General features: G+C 45.4%; 2 protein-coding genes across 8 annotated transcripts; one reads left to right on the plus strand and one right to left on the minus strand.

Annotated features, from left to right (window-relative positions):
• Positions 1–105: 105 nt before the first annotated feature.
• LOC133842298 (polycomb protein Asx) lies at positions 106–8,296 on the minus strand. 7 transcript variants are annotated; one of them, XM_062275342.1, is made up of 12 exons: positions 8,144–8,295; positions 7,364–7,571; positions 6,857–7,298; positions 5,656–6,796; positions 4,939–5,587; positions 4,771–4,875; positions 4,629–4,694; positions 3,677–4,557; positions 2,110–3,615; positions 1,747–2,046; positions 1,440–1,668; positions 106–1,146 (listed from the first exon to the last, which is right to left on the minus strand). In XM_062275342.1, exons 3-12 carry the CDS (start codon positions 7,153–7,155, stop codon positions 794–796), a joined length of 5,529 nt encoding a protein of 1,842 aa, XP_062131326.1. In that variant the 5' UTR covers positions 7,156–7,298; positions 7,364–7,571; positions 8,144–8,295; the 3' UTR covers positions 106–793. The 7 variants fall into 7 exon arrangements, with proteins under 7 accessions (XP_062131326.1, XP_062131325.1, XP_062131329.1 ...); XM_062275341.1 differs by having other exon boundaries at positions 7,364–7,625; XM_062275345.1 differs by lacking the exon at positions 8,144–8,295 and adding an exon at positions 7,781–8,099 and having other exon boundaries at positions 7,364–7,625.
• Positions 8,297–8,986: 690 nt separating this feature from the next.
• Positions 8,987–13,742, plus strand: LOC133842299 (cleavage and polyadenylation specificity factor subunit 1). Its single transcript, XM_062275349.1, has 2 exons — positions 8,987–11,023; positions 11,082–13,742. Exons 1-2 carry the CDS (start codon positions 9,116–9,118, stop codon positions 13,569–13,571), a joined length of 4,398 nt encoding a protein of 1,465 aa, XP_062131333.1. The 5' UTR covers positions 8,987–9,115; the 3' UTR covers positions 13,572–13,742.
• Positions 13,743–13,794: the final 52 nt, after the last annotated feature.

A 13,794-nucleotide genomic window follows, 5' to 3' on the forward strand; every position in this document is an offset into this window, starting at 1 on the left:
AGTCTTCAGGCATACATATGTCCAACCTAAGTATGAAGTTTTTCTCAAATCTAACTTAGAAATAAATATGTATTTATAAGTGTATATGTGTTCAATGTATACACGTTTTTACTTTTAATTTACAACTAATATTAAACATAAATATATACACTAAGCATATACTTGCTTTTCGTATTTTATTGGTTTTGCTGCCCTTTTTTGTATTTATCTTTAATTACAGTATGTTTTTTGTTTCGGTTCTTGTTAATGCTTGTTTCTATATTGTATCTGGTCTTTCAATATCCTTGAGAATCAAACTACGAAAACAACTCACATCTCAAGGATATGCGATAAGCGCAAAGTACTCAACATTTGCTTCGACTTTCCCCATAATTATAAATGTATGTCTGTATCTCTATAGGTCATTTGTAATGATTTATACAAAAGTTTTTGAGAGTTGCTGCAACATGCCTAAGTTTACATGGATATATACTATATATATATGTGTGTATTTATGATGAGTTGGGGTTTGTATATATTTTTGTCACAAGCACAAGCCTTCGCTGCACTCCGAGTTCTGTACGTTCTTATGCTTTTGATTATAGTCATTAGCTTACAAAAATTTGTCGAGTAAAAATGTCTATGTTTGCTGTCTGTTGTCTTGTCAAATGTTTCTTTTCCTGACGTTTCAACTAAGACTCACAATACAATACGATATTAGATAGCCAGTTCATCTTAATATGGGTATTATCTATATATAAATATTTATATACTACTATAATACGTTGTCAAGTTGCATCTGCAGGCGTAGCTTTCATCTAATCACACAGGCAACGCACAGCTTGGCTGCATTGATGCAGTCGTCGTGGCAGAAAGCACCGCACTGCTGACAAATGACCATCGCGTTTAGTGCACATGCGCAGCTGTTGTTGGTTGTTGCCTCGTTGCCTGGTGGCGTGTTCTCTCCGCTTTGTTGCATTTGCAATAATGGATGCTGCTGTTGTTGAGTTGTCTGCTGTATTTGTACCTGATTGCCAGCAATGCTGCCAGCAGCTGTTGTCGATGTAGTGCTGGTTGTTACCATAAAGTTATTGCCAGCTTCAATCAGAGTAGTTGCTGGTGCCGAAGTGCTGTTGTTAGTGGCATCAATGTAGGTGATATTGGTTCCTTTTTGTAAAAATAAAAAATATTATTAGCATATTCATTAAATAAAAGAATGCCAACTTAATTTCTTACAAAGAATACAAAATAATATTGAATTCAAATACAAAACATGCAGAGTTTACATACTCGATACGCAAATGCATACGCAAAAGTGTTACGTAGAAACAACGAAAGGTAAATCTAACAAATCTATGTGATAAATATTATTGCGTGCCAATGAGTCGATTTTGATTTGATTTATGGGCGATGGATTTGAAAGACGTACCTCGCTAAGCACTAATAATACACCAATTTACCTGCAGCGACATTGCGCCGCACAATATTCGCGGCCGCACTGACATTGCCCAACTGCTGCTGTTGCAGCTGCTGCTGCTGCGGGTGCAGTTCATGATGATGCAGTGCATCATTGTTGGCAATCACTGGCGCACCGTTGCCAGCCGTGTTATTGTCAACAGATGCCGGACGCCCGCGTCCGCCCATTGTTAATCCGTTCAGATTGTGCAACGGATTCTGCACGGTGACAAACTGCCAAAATAGTTGAGCACAGCAAGCAATTAGAATCAAATAAATTTGGATAATTAATAGTTTAATTAATAGGCATACCTGATTTTGATGCATAGGTGGGGCACTCGAGGCACGTGGCGCTTGATTGTCAGCTGCACCCACATTGGCGCGATGAACCAACACGTATTGCCCAGTTCCATTCTGATGCAGGAGCTGTTCCGGTGTCGTTGGCGGCGCCTGCTGTGCCACCTGTTGCCCAGTTGCCAACTGCAGCTGCTGTGCAGCATTGCTGGCGGCACCTGGCGCCGCTGTCATCATATGTCGTATAACTGTTGTGGGTGATGGCTTTCTCTGCACATACTTCTTACGCGGAAAGCCTCCCATGCGAGGTCCGATTACCTGCAAGCGTAAGAAACATTAGCTTTAATGGCATATACTATATAAGTTCAAATTTCCATTTACCTTGTAGACACCTGGTCTCCCCACACCCATTACATTAGGTGGCATACCGGAGGGCAGGGCTGGCGCTGCAGCAACTGTGGCCGCCCCACCGACAAGCAGTTCCTCCTGCTTCAAATTCTGTGGGGCTGCGGCGGCAGCAGCTGTTGCTATCACATTGCTGCTAACCGTGCTGAGATTGCTCATCGGTGTGGCAGCCACAGTAGATACATTCAATGCCGTATTGCTGCTAGTGCTGCTGACAGTTGTTGTTGCCTGCTGCTGGCTGAGAATAGCTGCCGGCGGTCGCAGTTGGGCTTTGAGGTTCTCGCGATTTGGACTGTTCTGTATTACAGCCTGACATATTTGATAGCTTCGCTCTAGATTAACAGCACCCGGTGGCAATCTATTGGTGGTCGCCTTGCGTCCCTTGCCCGTGGGCATTTTAGGCTGCAATCGTTGCTGGGCTATAGTGGTCGGTACACCTGATGGCGGCATTGCTTTCATTGTTAACACATTGTTAACTGCTGAGACGGGTACCTGCACAGACTGCTGTTGTTGCTGTTGCAAATTACTGTTGTGATTGAGCTGCTGCTGCTGTTGAGCTGTTGCTGGTTGCTGCTGAACTGCCGTAACAACATTGGCATAGCTGGACGGAATCTGTTGGTTATTTGCTGCTGTTGGTGTTGCGACAACAGCAGGCGTTGCAGCGGTGTTGGGCGATGCATTGGCTGGTCGTGTCATCGATATAATGTTCAGGGGTTTAGCTATGAACTTGGGCGGCACAACGCTTTGTTGCGGCTGTTGTTGATAGCTTTGTTGCTGCTGCTGTTGTTGTTGTTGTTGCTGCAGTTGCTGTTGTTGCAGCAGATTGTTGTTAGCTACCTGCGCTAGCAATTGTCTTTGATGCAATTGAGCCTGCTGCAAAGCAAATTGTTGTAGTTGTTGTTGCTTTTGCTGTGCTTGCTGTTGCTGTTCGAGTTGCTGTTGTTGTTGCTGCTGCTGCTGTGCGAGAAGATTAGGTGCCAAAAACTGCTGAGCCCCATTGCTGTTAATCTCAAAAGGCTTGCGCAACGTTATGGGCAACGTTTGATGTGTTTTATGTAACGCATTGCTGCTAGTTGCTTGCTGCTGTTGCACTTGTTGATGTTGTTGCTGCTGCTGCTGCTGTTGTTGCTGCTGTTGGTGCTGTTGTGCAGCTGCTTGCAAGGTGAACTGTTGTAATAATTGCTGCTGCTGCAGTTGCTGCTGCTGGCGCTGTTGCTGCTGTTGTTGTTGCAAAAGGAAATTCCCAATAATCTGACCATTGGAATCAACCAGAATCTGACGCTGCTGCTGAGGAGGCGCTGCAGCAGGTGCAGTTGCTTGTTGCGGTAGCTGATTAATCGCAATACTACTACTGCTGCTGCTGCATAAACTCAAGTTATTGCTGCTGTCGTTGCTGTTACTGCTGTTCGTAATAACCGTGCTGGATACCTCCATTTCGGCTGCCGACATGGGCACTGCATCACACAGCAGTTCATGCGTAATCTGCAAACGAAGGGATTCACTTTATCATAGTACTCTTCAATGTTATTCAAATTGCACTTACCTCATTTGAATAGTCGACGTTATGCGCTTGTGGTATAAACGAATGTTGCGCTAATTGCACCACATCCTGAATTTGCGCATGCAATTGATGTTGTTGCTGCTGCTGTTGCTGTTGTTCCTGCTGCTGTTGATGATGCTGCTGCAATTTGTCTACAATATCACGCACAGTGTCGCCCTCGCTGTCCTCGATAACGTGATCAACCATTGCACTCATCACTTCATCCTGGTCTTGTGGCTCAGCGTCAATGCATTCAACAATATCGTCATCCTCATCGACATTCTCATCGTCTTCGTCAACCTCTTCGGCCGCTGCCTCGGTGACATTATTGTCCAGCAGATTGTGACATTCCACAATGTCATCATCCTCTGCTTCATTTACCACATCCATCATGTGGATAGCCTCGTCATTTAAATGCTCTGCTCCATGCAATTCGTCGATTGTTGATGCGTCACTATTTAATGGCGCCGATGTCATCAATTTAATGCCACCAAAGTTCCAATCGTGCTGCACATGCTGAAACATTTCACTAGAATTTAATTCCACGGCGGGCGTTGATTGTTGCTGTTGCTCCTGTTGCTGTTGAAGTGTGGCCACTGAGCTGAGCATTGCTTGCATATCAGCAAGCGTTGTTTCAGCAGCTGTTGCTAGCGATATTGGGGCTGCCAAAGTCGTTGTTGTGGCAGCCGTTGTCGAGGAGTTGCTGCTGGAACAGGACGATGATAACGAAGATGATATCGATGACGATGTGCAATTGCTGGACGCCAACGAACTCGACGACGTTGTTGTCGACAGCGAATTACTGGCCATTGTCATGGGCATTGTTGGTGAATCCTCAATCTGCTTATCACAAGGATCGTCCAGTTTAATGATTGTTGCTGTCGCTATAAATGCGTCAAAGAAAATTGCTTATTAGATATTGAATTTCAATTAATAAATGTGTTGTGTATATTACAATTTGATGATGATGATGAGGAATAGAAATTGTGGCTAATGGTTGCTTGATGATCATGGAAGTAAGCTTAAGTGTGAAAAGAGAATGAATTTATAAATTTCGTGTGAATTGTATTAATTGTCAATGGGTATTAACTTCTTACCGTGATCGATTGTATCTGCAAATACAAAGTCATGGTTTCTTGTGGTTGTCGATGTCGACGCAGTTGTTGCTGTTGGTAGCGCCACATTAGGCGTTGCTTTGGTGTCTAATCATATAAGATGAATATAATATTAATAACTATAAATGAATATTTAAGCAATAAACATACCTTCAACAAGTTCCACATCCGGCGAGTAGCCTGCAAAGTGATTGGTAGTCACAGGAATTGTTGTAGGTATAATGTTTGATGTTGCTGCTACTGCTGTTGATGTGGACATCGATGTTGTTGCTGGTATTGATGCAGATGCTGTTGTTGGTGTTGGCGTTGTTAATGTCTCCGTATTTGTTGCCTTGTTTTTAGCACAGGTACTGTTTATAAGTGGCTGCTGGTCGTTTATTGTTACTGCTAATTTTGCATCCAACTCGTCGGTCGCATGCTCATCAATATTTGTTGTATTAGGAACAATCATCTCCACAACCTCTCGTTTTATTAGCTTGCTTTCTTTTGACGTTGTTGGCAACTCACTGACGATTGTCGATAGATCGCTGCGTTTGCGTCGTGATGGACTGCTCGACGGGCGTTTCAGAACCCGCCGATGTTGCTCCGTTATAGCGTTGCTGCTGCTGCTGTTGCTACTGCTGCTAATGATGTTGTTGCTACTTTTATTTAATGTTTCTGTTGTTGCATTGATAGTTGACACTGTTGTTTCTGCTGTTGCTAATGTTGCTACGCTACTGCCAGTAGTTGCAGTATTCTCACTGGCTATGGATATTGTTGATGTTGTGGTTGTCGTGGTTGTGGATTCGCACTTTGTGCTCTGCAAAGAATAAGAAAATTTGCTTAATATTGAATCGTTGTTCACAAATAGGCAAAACTCTGTCTTACAATATTAAATTTCAGTTCAGTCTCATTATCACATGTTGCTTGTTGTAGTTGTTGTTCTTGCTGCTGCTGCTGTTGTGGCTGTGGAGGTGGTGCTGTTGGTGTTTGTGTTGATGATGGTGGTGGTGGTGGCGTTACCACTTCAGCTGCATCAGCTGCTGTTGTCTCCTGCTTCTGCTTTGGGGGCTCGAGCTTAAGCTTACAGGTGGGCGGGTTGGAATTCGGTGCACGTTTCGCATTTTTCTCGCCCCAATAAGGCTCAAAGTGCTTCAATTTCCAGGGATCGACTTTGTTCTTTTCCCGTTCCGCTTCCGTTTTCAGCTTTATTTGATTCTCTGGCGTGAATTCGCCTTCGCTAAGACGTTCTCGCCACTCTAGGCAGGCGCGTGCAAAGAACTCGTTATTTAGGCAGGAGGCGCTTAATCGTATGGCTTCATGGGAGCTATTGCTGACACTACCACTGCCACTCCCACTGCTTGTACTCGGCTCGTCCGGCTGCTGCAGCGGTGGCTGCACAACCTCGCTGGCTTCGCGATCCACGCTCGGCAACAGTTGAATAAGATTGTGCTGGTACAGTGGCGGCAATAATGAGAATGTTTGTTTGTTTAGCAACGCGCGCAGGTTTGTGGATGCCAATATGGAGTCTGGCGTTTCCAAATCGATTTTGCCATCCTTAAACTGTTCAATTTGCGCCGCAGTTGTAAGCTTCTTGTTGCTGCGACGACGCGGCTTAACACTGAATCCCGGTATCGAGGCCAGTACCTCTCGCATTGTCGACGCTTGGGTAACAGCCTTAGAACTCGGTGAAGCTGTTGATGCTGCTGCTGCCGCTGCTGCGGCTGCTGTTGCCGCTGCTGCTGCTGCCGCCGCCGCTGCAGCCGCCTTAGCTTGCTGCTGCTGTTGGATGCGACGACTGCTGATGCCACGCACAGGTGGTGCAGATGTCGTGGATGAGGACGAGGCGGAGGTGGATGTAGTGGCAGCGTTGATGGCAGGTGATGGCGCCAGTTGCGCTGCAGCTGCAGTTAACGTTACTGATGTTGTTGGCGGTAACGCAGCGTTGTTATGCAATGCATCTTCACTGTTGGCTGTTGCCTTTTTCTCAGGTGGCATGGATTTCATTATGATGCGTGGCAGGTGGCGCCTGATTCAATGAAATTGACAAATTAATACCAAAATAATATTGAATAGACTAGTTACCTACCTCAGACTATGTGTGTGCTTGTTGGGTGACGTTGAATTTATCGCCGACTGCTGCTGTTGATGTTGCTGCTGCTGGGGCGTCTCTAATGGCAGCGTTTGATGCGCTGCGCTGTCCAAAGCTAATGGATCTTTTTCATCGTCATCGTCTACGAGATTCACGTGCGCCGTTGCTTCCATAATCACAGGTATAATATGCTGTCGCTGTTGTGGAATGGTGGCGCCTTGAGTGGGCATTTGTTGTTGCTGCTGCTGTTCTTGTGGCGCTGCTGATGTGGATGTATCCGGCGTTATGGTTTTCATATTTATACATAAACATATATATAGCGATTCTATATATATATAAATAGAACTATTTACAACTACTCTCAGCAACGTTTGTTTTTATTATTGTATCCATGTCAGGCGTTGATGCGATGGCAGTTTACTGGTTTCTTGCGTACATACTAAACATAAACACAAGAAATAAATATGTAAATAAATTCATTGATAGCAATATGAACACACTAACCTGGCCAGCAGCAGTTTTTGCCATATCAATGGGGCGGGGGCAACACGAGCGGTATCCAATTTTTGGAGCGTTGCGCCCCCTTTTCTTAGAAAATTTCCTCAGTTATTCAGTTATATAGTTTCCCTTCCTTACTCAACACAGTCACTTTCCTCCTCCTCGATTATTTTACACACGCTAATTTTCAGTTGTTCAGTTCTCTTCGCCTTTCCTTTTAATACATATGTACGAATGTATGAATGTGTGTCCAACGTAAATTTGTTGCCTACAATAACAAACACAACAACAAAAGAGCAAAGTTGGTTGGTTTGTTGCTTTTGCCCCTGCAGGAATATTACACACATACATACATACACATATGTAATACACATATACATATATAATTATAACGCACACACACACGCAAACTCGTAAACTCACAGGCGCACGCACGCACTATAAAGTGTTTTTTGTTTTGCGTGGTTTTGGCTTTTATCTATTGCGTATTAATCAAGCCATTGTTGATACACTTGCAACACTTGCACTTCTTAAATGTTAGTTTCCATGCACTATACCTAAATTAAAATATTGAATGCATGTTGCAAAGACACAAACAAAAGCAGAAGCAGAGAGCTAAAAATTTTGGATTCTTTTTCTGCTTCTTGTGCTCTATGGAGCTGACTCTTTCTGACGCTAGCCCTTGCATATGCCTTGGCCGTACGCCAACGTCTGTCTTTGTTATACGCACAGGCTGTAGCTACGCAGCAAAAAAGCTTGAATGTAATTGAATGAAATTGTTATTACTTTGACCACTAAAAACTAAGCACTCTCTGCAAACACTCCACAATTTACATTTTATTATTAATTATGATTTTATTTTTGAAACAATTATTATTCTAGTTATTTATTTAGGCTCCCATTGCGAGAGAGAGCACTACGCTATAGAGGGGTGAAGAAACATCGACGGCACTATCGATGCATCGATGTTTTTTGTATTATTTTAAATATCGTTTTTAATGGTAATCATCGACTGTTTTGTAATCGAAATAATAAAAAATAACTTATCATGTATTAGTACTTAATTAGTATGATAAAAAAGTTATTCATTGCCTTTTTGGGTTGAGGTGTGTCCACAAGAAAAATTTATTATATAAACGCTTTTATCGTTATGAGATATTCTATTGGTTTAAAATATTTGGTATATTTAATACGCCTGAATAGCGTGTTATCTTATATTCTTGTTTATAAACAATTTTATATGCCGTCTATAACATATATTCCTGGATAATAGTTGTAGTAGTTAAATAATTGATTGTGTGCTAAAGAGTGTTGACATAAATATTTATGTTTTGAATTAACATATGTTAATCGGATTCTGTTAATTAATTTTGGCTGTGAATAACAGAATAAAATGCGCCATGTTAAATCACAGCTGTTTAAATGAAAATCGAATATTTTCTTGTTTCCATAAATAATAAGTAAATTACGTAGTTTTAATGATTTATCCATGAATGCTGTGGATCATCATTAAAACCGCAGTGAGTTTAAACTGATGCTTGATTTGTGGTAGGTGATTCCAGTATTATTCGATAAATATGTTTGCGTTTCTTTAATTCGATAGCAATACCGATAAGTATTTGCGCTCTGTGGCAGATGGAAAAACAGATGTAAACAACGCCGGCAGCAGTCTTCTTCTTCGCTGAGGTTTTTGCGTGAAAAATGTTTTAATAAATAGTTGAATTGTTAACTTTAATTTGTTTTCCATATCCCGCCGAAATGTTTTCACTGTGCAAACAAACACACGCGGCCACATCGATTGAGTTCGCGATTTCGTGCCGATTTTTCAACAATGTCGAGGAGAATTTGGTGGTCGCCGGTGCCAATGTGCTCAAGGTGTACCGCATTGCGCCCAACGTGGATGCAGTGCAACGTCAAAAGCTTAATCCCAGCGAAATGCGTCTGGCACCCAAAATGCGACTTGAGTGTCTCGCCAGCTACACGCTGTACGGCAATGTGATGTCGCTGCAAAGTGTTTCGTTGGCGGGCGCCATGAGGGATGCGCTACTGATCAGTTTTAAGGATGCAAAGCTATCGGTGTTGCAGCTCGACGCAGATACACAAACATTAAAGACCTTATCCCTGCATTACTTTGAGGAGGATGACATACGTGGCGGCTGGACGGGACGCTATCATGTGCCCGTGGTTCGTGTCGATCCCGATGCACGTTGCGCTGTAATGCTCGTCTACGGCAAGCGACTGGTGGTGCTTCCCTTTCGAAAGGATAACAGCCTCGACGAAATTGAGCTGGCCGATGTAAAGCCTATCAAGAAGGCGCCCACAGCGCTCGTCACACGCACTCCGATTATGGCCTCTTATCTTATTGCGTTGGCCGATCTCGATGAGAAACTGGATAACGTGCTGGACATACAGTTTTTGCATGGCTACTACGAGCCAACGCTGCTCATACTCTACGAGCCCGTACGCACCTGTGCCGGTCGCATTAAGGTGCGCTCCGACACTTGTGTGCTCGTGGCCATTTCGCTGAACATTCAGCAGCGAGTTCATCCCATCATCTGGACAGTAAACAGTCTGCCCTACGATTGCCTTCAGGTCTTTCCTATACAGAAGCCCATTGGCGGCTGCCTGGTGATGACGGTCAATGCGGTCATCTATCTGAATCAGAGCGTGCCGCCGTATGGCGTAAGTCTCAATAGTTCGGCGGATAATAGCACCAGTTTCCCTCTGAAGCCACAGGACGGCGTACGCATCAGCTTGGACTGCGCTAATTTCGCGTTCATTGATGTGGACAAGTTGGTCATCTCGCTGCGCACCGGTGATCTTTATGTGCTCACGCTCTGCGTCGACTCAATGCGAACTGTGCGCAATTTTCACTTTCACAAGGCGGCTGCCAGTGTGTTGACCAGTTGCATCTGTGTCTGTCACACTGAGTATATATTCCTTGGCTCACGGCTGGGCAATTCGCTGCTGTTGCATTTTACGGAAGAGGATCAGAGTACTGTCATCACACTGGACGATCATGTGGAAGCTGCTGCTGCAGTAGAGCAGCAACTTAACAACAATGAGCTAACGCCGCCGCAACAGTTGGACGAGGACCTGCCAGTCTACGATGTGGAACAACTCGATTTGCCACCACAATCCAAATCACGTCGCATCGAAGACGAAGAACTTGAGGTGTATGGCTCGGGGGCCAAAGCGTCCGTGCTGCAGTTGCGGAAGTTTATCTTCGAGGTCTGCGACAGTCTCGTCAATGTGGCGCCCATCAATTATATGTGCGCTGGCGAACGTGTAGAGTTCGAGGAAGATGGCACCACTTTGCGTCCACATGCCGAGTCACTCAACGAGTTGAAGATTGAACTGGTTGCCGCCACGGGGCATAGCAAGAATGGAGCACTATCCGTGTTTGTGAATTGCATTAATCCGCAGATCATAACCAGCTTTGAACTGGATGGCTGCCTCGATGTGTGGACGGTGTTCGATGATGCCACACGAAAATCGACAACTGCCCGCCAAGAGCAACATGATTTCATGCTGCTGTCACAGCGTTCGTCGACGTTGGTGTTGCAGACGGGCCAGGAGATCAATGAGATTGAGAACACGGGCTTCACCGTCAACCAGCCCACCATCTATGTGGGTAACCTTGGCCAGCAGCGCTTCATAGTGCAGGTAAGTGTAACACATAACTATCTTGATCCATATAATTAATGTCTTCTTCTCGCCACAGGTCACCACTAGGCATGTGCGTTTGCTGCAGGGCACACGCCTCATTCAGAATGTGCCCATCGATGTGGGTTCGCCAGTGGTGCAGGTCTCCATAGCTGATCCCTATGTCTGCCTGCGTGTCCTCAATGGTCAGGTGATAACGCTGGCCCTGCGTGAGACTCGCGGCACTCCGCGTTTGGCAATCAACAAGCACACGATCAGCAGCTCACCGGCTGTGGTGGCGATAGCTGCGTACAAGGATGTGTCCGGGCTGTTTACGTGCAAAGCAGACGATGTGCTCAATCTGACGGGCAGCTCGGGCAGTGGATTTGCCAATAGTTTTGGTGGCTACATGAAGGCCGAACCGCATATGAAAGTGGAGGACGAAGAGGATCTGCTGTATGGCGATGCGGGCAATGCCTTCAAGCTCAACAGCATGGCCGATCTGGCCAAGCAATCGAAGCAGAAGAACACGGACTGGTGGCGTCGTCAACTGGTGCAAGCCAAACCCAGTTATTGGTTGGTGGTGGCACGTCAAAGTGGCACACTAGAAATCTACTCCATGCCGGATATGAAGCTCGTCTATCTGGTTAACGATGTGGGTAATGGCGCCCTGGTTTTGACTGATGCCATGGAGTTTGTGCCCATCTCACTGACGCAGGAGAACTCTAAGGCGGGCATTCTACACGCCTGTATGCCGCAACATGCAAATTCACCGCTGCCACTGGAACTGAGCCTTGTTGGTTTGGGGCAGCATGGTGAGCGACCATTGTTGATGGTACGCACGCGTCTGGAGCTGCTCATCTATCAGGTGTTTCGCTATGCCAAGGGGCATCTGAAGATACGCTTTCGCAAGCTGGAGCAAATGCATCTGCTGGATCAGCAACCAAGTCACATTGAGCTCGACGGCGATGGCGACAATGACGATGAGGAGGCCGAGTCCTACAACATGCAACCGAAATACGTGCAGAAATTGCGCTACTTTACCAACGTGGGCGGTCTCTCGGGGATTATGGTGTGTGGCGTGAATCCCTGCTTTGTGTTCCTCACGTCACGCGGTGAGTTGCGCATTCATCGCTTGCTGGGCAATGGCGACGTGCGCAGCTTTGCGGCCTTCAACAATGTGAATATACCCCATGGCTTCCTCTATTTCGACACCACCTACGAGCTGAAGATATCGGTGCTGCCCAGCTATTTGAGTTACGATGCGGCGTGGCCGGTGCGAAAGGTGCCGCTTCGTTGCACGCCCCGACAGCTTGTCTATCATCGAGAGAATCGCGTGTATTGCTTGATCACACAGAAGGAGGAACCAATGACGAAATACTATCGCTTCAATGGCGAGGACAAGGAATTGTCGGAAGAGAGTCGTGGCGAACGTTTTATCTATCCCATTGGATCGCAGTTCGAAATGGTCTTGATTTCGCCAGAGACCTGGGAGATTGTGCCCGATGCATCGATTCAATTTGAGCCCTGGGAGCATGTGACGGCCTTCAAAATAGTCAAACTCTCATACGAGGGCACACGGTCGGGTCTTAAGGAGTATCTCTGCATTGGCACCAACTTCAACTACAGCGAGGACATTACCAGTCGAGGCAACATTCATATTTACGACATTATTGAAGTGGTGCCGGAACCTGGCAAACCAATGACTAAATTCAAGCTGAAGGAAGTCTTCAAAAAGGAGCAGAAGGGACCCGTTTCCGCCATTTCTGATGTGGTTGGATTTCTGGTCACTGGTCTGGGTCAGAAGATCTACATTTGGCAACTGCGAGATGGCGATCTCATTGGCGTGGCCTTCATTGATACCAATATCTATGTGCATCAGATCATCACAGTAAAGTCGTTAATCTTCATTGCGGACGTCTACAAATCGATCAGTTTGCTGCGCTTCCAGGAGGAGTATCGCACCCTTTCGCTCGCCTCGCGTGATTTCAATCCAATGGAAGTCTTTGGCATTGAGTTTATGGTAGACAATTCGAATTTGGGCTTTCTTGTCACCGACGCCGAGCGTAATCTCATCGTCTACATGTACCAACCGGAGGCACGCGAGTCCCTCGGTGGCCAGAAGCTGCTGCGAAAGGCAGACTATCATTTGGGCCAGGTGGTCAACACTATGTTTCGCGTGCAATGCCATCAACGTGGTCTGCACCAGCGCCAGCCATTCCTCTATGAGAACAAACATTTCGTTGTCTATGGCACTTTGGATGGCGCACTCGGTTACTGTGTGCCCCTTCCGGAGAAGGTCTACAGACGATTCCTCATGTTGCAGAATGTGCTCTTGTCGTATCAGGATCATTTGTGTGGCCTGAATCCAAAGGAATATCGCACCATCAAGTCTGTGAAGAAGATGAGCATTAACCCATCGCGCTGCATCATCGATGGTGATTTAATTTGGTCGTATCGTCTGCTCGCTCACTCCGAGCGCAGCGAAGTGGCGAAAAAGATTGGCACACGCACCGAGGAGATACTTGCCGATCTACTGGAGATCGAACGTCTATCGGCTGTCTTCTAGAGCCCTCTGTAAAGTTATTATCGTTAATTGTAGCTGCATAAGTCTATTCCTAGCTAAGTTACGCCAAGTTGCATCTACTCCTTAGTCCGACTTAAATTAGTAGTAGTAGCAACAAAGTAATTTGTTAAATAAACCGATTTGTAGACTGTCAAATTGTCAACAACTATGACTGCTCGGCATTTTCATTCCCTCTTGAACCCATTGTCAGAATGCAAGTTTACTT

This window comes from Drosophila sulfurigaster, chromosome 3, assembly GCF_023558435.1.
Source record: "Drosophila sulfurigaster albostrigata strain 15112-1811.04 chromosome 3, ASM2355843v2, whole genome shotgun sequence".
NCBI lineage: Eukaryota > Metazoa > Arthropoda > Insecta > Diptera > Drosophilidae > Drosophila > Drosophila sulfurigaster.

Coding starts and splice junctions, on each gene's coding strand:
- LOC133842298 (XM_062275342.1), bottom strand. CDS start 7,155: ATGAAAACCATAACGCCGGATACATCCACATCAGCAGCGCCACAAGAA. Junction 5,588..5,655: donor CTGAACTGAAATTTAATATT/GTAAGACAGAGT, acceptor TATTCTTTGCAG/AGCACAAAGTGCGAATCCAC. Junction 4,695..4,770: donor TGCAGATACAATCGATCACG/GTAAGAAGTTAA, acceptor TTCACACTTAAG/CTTACTTCCATGATCATCAA.
- LOC133842299 (XM_062275349.1), top strand. CDS start 9,116: ATGTTTTCACTGTGCAAACAAACACACGCGGCCACATCGATTGAGTTC. Junction 11,024..11,081: donor AGCAGCGCTTCATAGTGCAG/GTAAGTGTAACA, acceptor TTCTCGCCACAG/GTCACCACTAGGCATGTGCG.